Below are 12,628 nucleotides of genomic sequence, written 5' to 3'. Positions count from 1 at the left end.
GAGTACCAGAGAGCCGTTTAGGCTGCAAAAATAGAATATATGTCTTCTCTCGTTTCTAATAATATTCATAAGCCTCAGGTTCTGTTTAACCTTTTTAACTGCCTTGTAAACCCAGTTAATAACTCACCTTTGGTGCCATCATCCACCCTTCGCGATTCATTTTTAAACTTTCTTATTGACAAAATCTCTCTTCGGCCAAAATCTCTGGTTCCACTGATTTTAACCATTCTGCTCATTATCTGAGCTCTGCTGTCTTTAATCAGTTTGAGTCAGTATCTTTCTCCTCACTTTCAGGCATAGTAAAACAGCTGCAGCCTACATACTATCCCTCTGATAGTATTGGTTCTCGCCTTCTTAAAGATGTTTTTGATACTGTTTATTCCACCGTAGTGTGTGCCATAATAACTTAATAAAAATTACAATGAATCCGTTACTAGCTGTGATGCAGGGCTTAAACAGCTGTGATGCAGGGCTTAAACTTAAACTTGGACTTATGAATGTAAGATCACTGGCTCCTAAGGCACTATTAATAAATGAAATAATTACTGATTTTAGTCTTGGTGCCATATGCCTCACGGAGACCTGCCTTAAACCAAATGAATTCATGGCACTAAATGAATCTACTCCAGCTGAATACAGTTACAAGCATAACCCTCGACCAAATCGCAAAGGTGGTGGTGTTGCTGCAATTTTTCAATCCAGCCTAGGAGTGACTGAGAAATGTGGTCTGAGTTTCAGCACATTTGAAACTCTTGTTCTTAGTCTTGCTGGCACATCTCTTTCTTGCTCTTCATCCCAAATCACCATTGTTATTGTTTATAGACCACCTGGGCCGTACAGTAATTTTCTTAAGGAGTTTGCTGATTTTTTAACTAACCTGGTGGTCAGTACTGACAAAGCTGTTATTGTGGGTGATTTTAACATTCATATGTAGAAAGATAGTGATCCTTTAAAAATAGCGTTTACAGCTATTCTTGACACTCAAGGTGTATGTCAGAATGTAGTAGGGCCTACTTGTAACCTACCCTCTAATTTTAATTGTAAAAAAGGCGGCTACAAGAATTATACGGGTTCATACGATCGTTATTTTTAACTAGTCTAAACAATAGTCTATTTTTTAACTAATCTAGCACATACTGACAACAACCACAAAAAAAAACCAAGAAAGGTGAAGCAGATAATATGTTGGTAATCAAGCAGAAACAATACAAACACTCTTCTTCAACCCCATCACAGAGTCCCAGAAAGTTCATCAAAGTCCATACGAAAAAGGGAAGAAGGAAAAAAAACCGACTTCAGCAATGCATTGCCCCACAAAAAGTATACAAAAAGTCCTGGAGAGCTCTCACCGGCAAAACTGCTTATACCCAGGCTGCTCCACTCGAGACCATGATATCAACTCTTTCGCTTTGGGATATCCTCAATGGCTCGTATATCTGTGTCCTCCTCAGTGTCTAAAGATAATCCTCTTCATACCTTTTTTTTCTCACGTGGAGTCGTCTTAGCCTCCTCTACCCGTCTCCTCTTCTCTCTCCCCTTTTTTTCTCTGACTTCCTTGTCTTAGACTGTCGGCTGCCATGACTTCCCCTGTTTCTCGCTCTTCTGGGTCTTAAAGGGACCATTACATGATTCATTATTATCCGCTAAAGCTTTGTCCCCTACATAACATGTGGCTTTAAGATCATTTTGCAAAACTCATAACCTTAATAAGCATTTCTTACACCCCGTTTACTCTAAACATTTTTATCATGTCAACTTATCCTTCAGTAAAATACAACTTATGCCGTATACATATATACCACACCACTATGTCTCATGTGGCATTGTCACAGATCCCCCCCCCCAGCCGGAGGTAAGAGGGTATTAGCACTAAAATAGGGCTTGAGGTTTCCCACATGTACAGTGTCTATCTTGTCTGAGTTTTGCCATTTAAGCCTATAGTTAAGAGGACCTAACCTTTTCATCACTTGAGCTGGACCTGTCCATTTGGGCGCTAGCTTTGATGAAAATTTGGCAACGGCCTTAGATTGTGGGTGGGCCCTGACCCAGACCAAATCTCCCACAAGAAATTGCGCAGGTCTCCTGTGGGCGTTATAATATCTGGCTTGTCTACGTCTGGCCACTCCCACTTTCTGTTTTATCTCCTGTGCCATTATATGTTGCCGTTCTAGTAAGGTATATTGTGGTTGGTGAGGATGCGGAGCTGGCGCTTGATGGATAAGCATTTCCAAAGGGCCCTTCAGCTGTCTTCCCAGAGCGAGCTCGGCAGGAGTCCGCCCCGTGGTCTCATGTTTGGCACTATTAATGGCGAACCGGAACTCGGTTAACCACGTATCCCATTCTTCATGACGATCTTGGACATAAGATGCAATCATGGTTTTAAGGTTTCGGTTCACTCGCTCAGTAAGGTTGGTTTGGGGATGATAGCTGGTGGTCAACTTGTGTGTAACCCCCCACTTTTTACAGGAGATCTGAGAGGAGTTGACTAGTATACTGAGGACCCCGGTCCGAGACAATATACTTAAGAACCCCCCACCGGGTGAATACCTCATCTCTTAAGATTTGACAGAGTCGAGAAGTCTTGCTGTCACGCATTGGGAACAGTTCAACCCATTTGGTGTAGTAATCCACCACCACCAGCAGGTACATATTTCCTTTCTTACTCCGTGGCAGTGGACCCAGATAATCTAATCCCAACATATAGCCTGCCTCTTCCACCTCTGTATTCTGCATAAAACCAGCAGGTTTCTTATTATCAGGTTTGTATTGCTGACAGATAATACACTGTTTGAGGTGTTGCCAGACATCTTTTCGAACTGTGGGCCACCACGCCACCTCTAGAATTCGTAACAAAGTTTTAAGACGGCCTAGGTGGGCACCCAGGGGGTTATCATGGAAATAATGAATAAAAACGCCAATAAGGGTTGTGGGGACTACCAGCTGATACTTCAGGCCCACCCCTTTAGTTGGAATTGTCCAATAAAGGACATCCTGTATTATCTCCCAACCAATGCGTTCTGTTTGTCGACCAACAGTCACCTTACCTCGCATCTCTCTGACTTCAGGGTCGTGCTCTTGTGCACGTGCGATCTCAGCCAGAGAGACGGGTAAATCCGTTTTGTAAGGGGTTGAGTATGCAGATACGTAGGTGGTCGTCCCTGAAGAATCCCCTGCCACCGCTCGTGACATTGCATCTGGCACAATGTTCATACACCCCTTACGGTAGTGGACTTCAAAGTAAAATTGTTGCAGTCTTAGCGTCCAACGAGTCAATCTCGAGCTGGTGTTTGGACAATTAAAAGCCCAGGATAAAGCACTATGGTCAGTATAGACATCAAATTTGCAGCCTTCCAGATAGTGGCGCCATTTCTCCACGGCCCAAACCACTGCTAAACACTCCTTTTCCGCAGTGGAGTAGTTGTGTTCTGCTCCTCGTATCGCCCGGGAGGCATAGGCAATCACCTTTTCTCCATCTGGAGTCTGTTGAGTCAACACTGCCCCCAACCCCACATCACTGGCATCGGTGTGTACCTGAAATGGCAATTTTAGGTCCTTCATATCCTGTGGAACGGGGTAGTTTGTCACGGCACTGGTTTTATCTGGGTCTATTTCAACCCCTTTCCCAGAGACAATATGTCCTAGAAACCTGAGTTGATCTTTAAAGAAATGGCATTTTTTAAGGTTCAATGTCAAATTGGCTGAGTGCAGTTTAGCAAATATAGCATGTAGATCCCTTACATGCTGCTCAGGGTTGGCAGAAAAGATGATGATGTCATCTATGTAGACCCAACATATGCAACCCCTCAATTCTCCCAGGACTGTTTCCATTAGACGTTGGAATGTCGCCCCCGCATTTTTAAGGCCAAAAGGCATTGATTTAAACTGATAGAGACCCACAGGAGTAATAACTGCTGTCTTGGCCTTACTCCTTGGATCCATTGCCACCTGCCAATATCCAGACTGCAGATCTAATGTACTGAAGCAGCCTGCTCCATGGAATGACTCTAAAATATCATGGATGAGCGGCATGGGATAAGCATCTTGAGGTGTTTTGGCATTCAGCCTTCGATAGTCTATGCAAAATTGGTAGGATCCATCGGGTTTTCCCACCAGCACAACAGGAGAAGCCCAGGCAGACTGAGATGGTTCTATAATATTGTCATTCAACATCTGCCTCACTTGCTCTTTAATTATTTCTTTCTTCATTAATGACACCCGATATGCTTTGGCACGAACTGGGATTTCATCTGTTGTATGTATATGATGTTGTATCACATTCGTCCTTCCTATCTGTGCCGAACAAACCGAAGGCCAAGCCTGAAACAGCTCTTGCATCTGCGGTGGATGGCTCAATAGTGCTTCCTGTGCCATAAAGGTTGTAGTTGGCTTTTTACACAAAGGAAAGAATGAAGGAGTCATGGCAACATACAAATTCGCTGACTTTCCTGATAGACCAGATACAAACCAGGCCAAACTGCCTGGATAGCGGTTCAAGAAAGAAAAGAAACAGCCATGAATCAGCAAACCATAAGAACGCTTCCCCATATCAAGCTAAATCTGTGTTTTCGTTAGGAAATCGAGCCCAAGAACTAGGGGAAATCCTAAATCATCATCTGCCATGATGTGAGTCTCTAATGTCCAAATGGCCCCATGCCAGGTATATCCCAGATGGATCTTCCCTTCTGCCGTATGAGATCTTCCATCAGCCAAAACAAAGGTCTGTGGATTCTCCGTGTTTAGTTGTTCACCTTCCCGGGCCAACTTCAACCATAAGCTTCTTTGCATTAGAGTGTACGTACAGCCAGTGTCTAGCACAGCTTCCTCTTGACATCCCCGAGTTTCTATGAGTACCATCAATAGTGCAGGGGTTTCTGCTTTAACCAAAACTGCATGGGGTTTCCCCTTTTGTTCAGAATGGGTAGAACAGGTGCCTTTACTGGACTGTTTCCTTCTTGAATCTTCATTGGTGGTCTGACTGTTTACTCTGGCCCAGTAGTCTTTCTTAGAGGCCCAGTCACGCTCCACCATGGACCCGACTTTAACCAACTGCTCCACTGTGTGGACTGTTCCTCTTAAACAGCTTACCAGGGCAGGGTTGCAATTGTTCATTGTGCGCCTTACCATTTCACTTTCAGTCATCTCCGGTTTCCAGTTTAGGCATAACGCTCTGTAATCATAGACAAAATCTCTCAGACATTGATCTAGAGCTTGTACTTTGACACGTAGTTGTTCCTCCACTTCAGTAAGGTAGTCCGTGGGAAGGAAAGCAGAAAGGAACGAGTTCTTAAATTCAGCCCAGTTATGGATTTTCCGCCTTTCAGCCATCCACCAGCTCTTAGCAGAATCTTTTAAAACTGTTGCCATTGTTGCCAGAAGTTCAGCATCCGTCTTAACGATAAAAAGTTTTCACACTGTTCAATGAAATTAAGCACGTCTGTAGTATCCCGTGATTCACCAAAAGACGGAAATTCCAGGCGTACAGGAGGCTTAGTGGGAGCGCCAGACGTATTGCCAGAAACAGCAGAAAGCTCTGAATCACTAGGGGAAGTGTACCAAATTGAGGATTTACTAACCGGAGTGCTAGTTCGTTTTACTCTACTCATTTCTTTTGTCCATTGTTTATCTCTCCTTAATAAGCAATCTACCACTTTATGTTCTAACTGTTCCAATGATGTTTTGACATATGATTCAAAAGCCTCAAACCTCTGATCTACATAATCTCTGAGACTCTGCTCTCTGTTAAAAGCACTCTCCAAAGCTTTAAAATCCTCCTCAATGGTATTCACACATCCTAATAAGCCTACAATGTCTTCTTTCAACTCATTAACCCCTGTACCCTGACCATTTCCAGAAAATTCATCACCTTCCAAATCATCATTACCCTCTTGGTCCTCGATATACAAATCACTTAGAAGAGATGATATCTCAGATACAGGTTCCCTAAATGTTACAAAAGGCCCAGCATTAGTATGAAGGGTTACAACTTCCCCATCGTCAAACTCAGCTTCCTCGCTAACTTCCATTTTTTTATTTATTTTTTTATTTTTATTTTGCCAAATACAAACTATTGGTAATAGACAACAAATAAAATAACTCACATAATCCCCATACGGGCCACCACTATGTAACCTACTGTCATGCCCACGTCTGTCACGCCCACAGGGGCGGATCAGACAGGTGCGGGGCATCAGGGACTGATTACCTCCTCAATATAAGGAGAGTACCTCACACAAACAAACCGCGAAGTATTGCGCTATGTACAGCCTTACTGAGCGTTATTCTGTCCTCTGTCTCCCTTTAATCCCGTCCCTTGCCTGTCTGCCTGTTGTACAATCCTTACCTCTCATTCCTTGCCTCCTCAGTTCAGCTCCCGTCCTTGACCCGCCTGTCCTGCTGAGCCCGGCTTCCCCTGTTGTCCAGCCCGCCTGTTCCCCCGTCCTGTGTTTGCCTGTTGGACTGACTCCCCGGCTTTCGACCCCTGCTCCTGTTTTACGACCACGATTTCCGCTGACCGTCTCTGGACTTGTTAGCCTGATTAAAGCTCTGTTTCCCTGTACTTCTGGATCCGTGTCTCCCTTATCTACCCGGTGTGACCCCTACCCTCTAATTTTAATTGTAAAAAAGGCGGCTACAAGAATTATACGGGTTCATACGATCATTATTTTTAACTAGTCTAAACAATAGTCTATTTTTTAACTAATCTAGCACATACTGACAACAACCACAAAAAAAAAACAAGCAGATAATATGTTGGTAATCAAGCAGAAACAATACAAACACTCTTCTTCAACCCCACCACAGAGTCCCAGAAAGTTCATCAAAGTCCATATGAAAAAGGGAAGAAGGAAAAAAAACAAACCGACTTCAGCAATGCATTGCCCCACAAAAAGTATACAAAAAGTCCTGGAGAGCTCTCACCGGCAAAACTGCTTATACCCAGGCTACTCCACTCGAGACCATGATATCAACTCTTTCGCGTTGGGATATCCTCAATGGCTCGTATATCTGTGTCCTCCTCAGTGCCTAAAGATAATCCTCTTCATACCTTTTTGTTCTCACGTGGAGTCGTCTTAGCCTCCTCTACCCGTCTCCTCTTCTCTCTCCCCTTTTTTTCTCTGACTTCCTTGTCTTAGACTGTCGGCTGCCATGACTCAGCCCCTGTTTCTCGCTCTTCTGGGTCTTAAAGGGACCATTACATGATTCATTATTATCCACTAAAGCTTTGTCCCCTACATAACATGTGGCTTTAAGATCATTTTGCAAAACTCATAACCTTAAGCATTTCTTACACCCCGTTTACTCTAAACATTTTTATCATGTCAACTTATCCTTCAGTAAAATACAACTTATGCCGTATACATATATACCACACCACTATGTCTCATGTGGCATTGCCTGTAACCATACCCTTGATTTGATTATTAGTCATGGCATCTTGGTGGAACATGTATCTATTATGCCTCAGAGTCCTCAGCTCTCAGATCATTACTTGTTAACGTTTGAAATCCAGTATAGCCTCCCATTGACCACAGCTCCAAAGTACAGAATCAGACGTTCCATTGCCTCACTAACTACAACAACATTTATGAAACAACTTCCACAGTCCTTCACCCTTACATCTGAAGCATCGTGTATAAATGAACTTGAACAGGCGACTGCAAACATGGATAAATCCCTTCGTAGCACACTAGATCTTGTAGCTCCACTTAAGAAGATAAAGCATAGAGATAAGAAACCTGCCCCCTGGTACTCTGATCATACACGTGAACTCAAACAGGCATCACGCAAGCTAGAGCGCAAATGGCGCTCAACTAAACTAGAAGTTTTCAAATCTGCATGGAAAGAGAGCCTGTCTAAATACAGACAAGCACTAGTGACTGCTAGGTCTGTGTATCTCTCCAGATTAATAGACGGGAACAAAAACAATCCAAAATTCCTATTTGAATCCGTGGCTAGGTTAACACAGAATTCTCCATTAAACTCGCAAGTCCCACAGTCTCTTAAGAGTAATGACTTTATTACATTCTTTAATGGTAAAATAACTAAGATTAGACAGACCATCCAGTGCACGTCCTTAGCTACCTATGACTGCCAGACTCCTGCTAGTCTTATGCCTATCAATAATGAGACTTTTGAATCTTTCATTCCTATAAAACACCCAGAACTCCTGAGCTTAATTTCCTCCTGTAAATCCTCTACAAGCCTCATAGACCCAATTCCTACAAAATTTTTCAAGGAAATCGCACCACAGATTAGCAATACCCTGTTAAATGTGTTAAACTCATCTCTTAAGCTTGGATATGTTCCAAAACCTTTTAAAATGGCTGTTATTAGACCCGTTCTAAAGAAACCAAATCTTGAACCTAGTGTTTTAGGAAACTATAGACCGATCTCAAATCTTCCTTTCATTTCAAAGATCATGGAAAAGGTTGTAGTTGTCTTCTTTCCTACAAAAAAATTATACTAACGAATTATATCAGTCTGGCTTTAGACCAAACCATAGCACAGAAACTGCTCTAGTCAAAGTAATGAATGATTTACTTATGGCTTCTGACCGTGGCTTGATATCACTGTTGGTATTACTAGATTTAACTGCAGCATTTGATACTGTGGACCATAATATCCTCTTGGACCGGTTAGAAGGTGTGGTTGGCATTACAGGGACAGCACTCTCTTGGTTCCGCTCATATTTAACTGATCGCTATCAGTATGCACATGTGAACAACGAATCATCCAAGGCCACCAAAGTCACATACGGTGTCCCACAGGGATCAGTACTTGGCCCACTACTGTTTACCCTATACATGCTACCGCTTGGTAACATTATTAGAAATCATGGTGTTGGGTTTCATTGTTATGCAGATGATACACAGTTATATATATCTGTTAACCCTGATGATACATCACTCCTATCTCGGTTAGAAGATTGTCTGTTAGATATCTGGTGCTGGATGGCAAAAAAAATTCTAATGTTAAACACAGAAAAAACAGAAGTACTGGTGATTGGTCCCAAGGCTGCAAGAAATAAGTTTCACCACCTCAGCATTAGTGGCCTTCCTACACAATCCAACACAGTGGTTAGAAATCTTGGTCTTCTGGTAGATTCAGATCTATGTTTTGATGCTCACATAAGAAGTATTACTAGAACTGCGTTTTATCATCTACGAAACATAGTCAAGCTTCGTAAGATGCTCTCACTTCGTGATGCAGAAAAATTAATACATGCCTTCGTAACTACCAGACTAGACTACTGTAATGCCCTCCTTTCTGGTTGCCCGTCTGGTTCCTTAAATAAACTTCAGCTGGTACAAAATGCAGCAGCCAGAGTTCTCACAAACACTAAAAAATTTGATCACATCACACCAGTCTTATCCTCCCTTCATTGGTTACCAGTTAAGTCTCGGATTGACTATAAAATACTACTGTTAACCTATAAAGCACTGAATGGCCTTGCACCAGAATACCTTAGTGATCTGCTGACCACATACAATCCCCCATGCTTGCTTCGATTTCAAGGTGCGGGATATCTGTTAGTACCTAGGGTAGAAAGAGCTACGGCAGGCTGCAGAGCTTTCTCCTATAGAGCTCCTCAGCTGTGGAACAGTCTTCCACCGGATGTGCGGGTTTCAGGCTCACTCTCAAAATTCAAGTCTAGACTAAAAACACGCCTATTTAGTTTAGCTTATAGGGACACTAGTTCTAGCTCTAGCTAGCTTCCCACTCCCAGTTAAACCTATAGTGTTTGGTGTAGAGCTGGGTGGGGATCGGTGCCATTGGCTTTGGATAAACTGAATTGACAGTGCTGTCACTCTAGCTTCACAATTGCTTGTGGGATTGGAGTGCTGACATTTCAGGGACTCCCCATGCCTGCATTCCCACCTGCCTCTCCCTCCTACTTATGCTGCCATAGCCATATATGCCGGAGCATTGCACTTCATATTGCACTCAACTACCTTATAGCACTGCCTATAGTCTCCCCTACTTTGACTAATTGCATTTATTTCCCCTACTTCTCCTGGGGGGAGCTGCCTGGAGACCTCAATCTATCAATATGTCCAGTACACCCTGCAACATGTGACATCGCCACTACCAATGACGTCCGTGCATCCAGCTTGCCGTTCTGCCTGTGTCATCTTCCTTGTATGAAACGCTCCCTGCCTTCTGGCTGCCTGGCGATTGGAGGGAGCGGTGGCACCGGCTTGTCATCTCCCGCCTGCTCCCCGTTTGTGTTTCAGATTTAACTGTATTTGACTCTCCCTGCCGGCCCCTGGAGGATGGGCTCCCCCTTTGAGTCTGGTCTCTCCCAAGGTTTCTTCCTTCTAGGGAGTTTTTCCTTGCCATTGTCGCCTATGGCTTACTCACTGGGGGCTTTGGGTGGGGATGCTGTAAAGCGCTTTGGGACAATGTAATGTTGTGATAATGCGCTATACAAAAATAAATTTGTTGTTGTTGTTGTTCGGCCAATTGTACTTGCTCTGATAAATGCCAGTTTTAGCTTGGGGAATATTCCATCTGCCTTTAAACATGCTATAGTACAACCTCTTCTCAAGAAGAGAAATTTGGATCCTTCAGTTTTATCAAATTTTAGACCAATTTCTAAGCTGCCTTTTCTATCCAAATAGAAAGTGTTTTTTAATCAGATACAATGATTCCTGGCTGTGAATGAAATTTATTAAATGTTTCAATCTGGCTTTAAATCACATCACAGTACTGAAACTGCCCTCCTGTGAGTTACCAACGATCTCATTCACTTAGATAACTATACATCACGGACATTATTTGCACAAGTATTTACACTATGTATAGTACAGTGCAATACATGCTAGTCCATGGGTGCAAGATCATTTGCGTGATCTTGTCAGTGGACACAAGTAGGACCTAATAAAACACTTCGGAGAGTGAAGCTTTGAATTGGAATGAAGTGTTCTGACACTACCTGCACATTAATGCTGTGTAAAAGCTGCCTGCTCATATAATTGCTTTCATTTACTACTGTATTACAGTGATGGGAACATAAGAACATAAGAACTATACTAACGAGAGTAGGCCATTCGGCCCATCGAGTTCCATTTAGTCATTCAATGGTATTAAGGAATAGTGTATTATTTAGACAATCATATTCATTTATTGTGATAAATGGTTCAATGCAGTCACCAAAAAACATTTCTACAATAAACGGCAAGCCTGCAATTTAATTAAGCTGCAAAGCTTAATTATTCTCCAAGGTTTGTGTCCTTGAAAAATGACAATGGCATTTCGATCAGCTTAAGGCTACGTTCACACTGCCAGCCACATCGTTCAATTCCGATTTTTTGCTCAGATCGGATTTGTCTATCTTGACGGTTCACATTCATAAGTACAAGTGACTTTTGCCTCTTTGAACTTTGACTTCAGGCTCTTTATTTTTCTTTGGCATTGTACCCACGTTTGTGTCCGCGCTGTGCCATTTCTTTGGCAATTATTTCAAACTCTATTACGATAGGTTCCTTCCAGTTTAGCTTGAACAGATTCATTTCCCCAAATATCAATTAAATCCCCACCTTCTCCATCCTTCCACTCACTGTTATCGCAGCTCTCCTCCATTTTTACCTTCCTGCGCTGCCGGTGCAGGCTGATGTAAAAAATATCATTGCTGAAATTGGAATGAAGGTACAAATGATTTGTGCACTGCTGCTCATGGTATAGAATTGGCAAACACAGTACTGGTTTGAGGCAAAAGCAGAGTATTTATTTTTTAAAGTTGTGCACATAACTAGTTTTCATGTTTTGCAGATCCGTGTCTATATCAACTCTGCAGGTCAGAGGAAAGAGAGCCACCACTTGGATCTCATTGTGCTGAGATTCCTGGCCATCAACTCTATTATCGACCCCTGGGTTTTCATCTTCCTCAGCCCTTCTGTGTTACGTTTTCTAACAAGGGCCCTGTCTTGCAATGTACAAGAGTGATATTAAAGTCCTTTCTGGAGAAAGCTCAGGTTAAGCAGTGCACAAAAAGAACTTCTACAAACACTTTATAGTACATGATATGTAAGATGTTAGTGCTGCCATCTCACTGTAGCTCCACTCTCAGTCAACATAAAAAACCTGATTATACGATTACCATAAAAAGATCAATGGAAGGTCCTACGTAGATTTAGAGATTAGCTTATTGTAAGCACTGCAAAAGTTAGGTTTCAGTATTAAGATAACTAGCACTACAGCAGACAGCTTTGGTATCAATGATTTTGGGGGCAGAATTGTTTCTGATGACAAAATTGCTGCAAAGATTTTTACAGTGATTTTTATTTATTAAATCATTTGTTAGATTACACTGAGGTAGTGTGCTTAGGCAGAAAAGTACAAGTAATTAGGCATCAAAATACTGCATGTGTTAATGTGATCAAAGAAATAATAACGCATTAAGACTTTACAATTTAAAATGTAATAAGGGTTTGAGTCTCTGCCCTGGCTCCATGTGTGTGGAATTTGCACATTCTCCTCTCACCATCGTGGGGTTTCCTCTGTGTACTCCAGTTTTCCACCACAGCCAAAAAATATGCTAAGGTGAACTGGAGCTACCAAATTGACCATAGCTGTACATGTGTGAGTGAATGGTGTATCAATGTGTATTATATATATATATTTACTG

General features: G+C 42.4%; 1 protein-coding gene across 1 annotated transcript in view; it reads left to right on the top strand.

Annotated features, from left to right (window-relative positions):
- Window positions 1-11,946, top strand: part of LOC111840261 (prostaglandin E2 receptor EP2 subtype-like) — a 51,236-nt gene extending 39,290 nt beyond the window's left edge. The window contains exon 2 of the mRNA XM_023804906.2: window positions 11,773-11,946. Coding sequence (XP_023660674.2) covers window positions 11,773-11,946 — 174 coding nt within the window. The remainder of the gene's footprint in view (window positions 1-11,772) is intronic.
- The last annotated feature ends 682 nt before the right edge of the window (window positions 11,947-12,628 follow it).

The sequence above is a fragment of the Paramormyrops kingsleyae genome, chromosome 14 (assembly GCF_048594095.1).
Source record: "Paramormyrops kingsleyae isolate MSU_618 chromosome 14, PKINGS_0.4, whole genome shotgun sequence".
NCBI lineage: Eukaryota > Metazoa > Chordata > Actinopteri > Osteoglossiformes > Mormyridae > Paramormyrops > Paramormyrops kingsleyae.
Note: the sequence above shows the minus strand (reverse complement) of the source record. Positions and strands in the feature narration are given on the sequence as shown.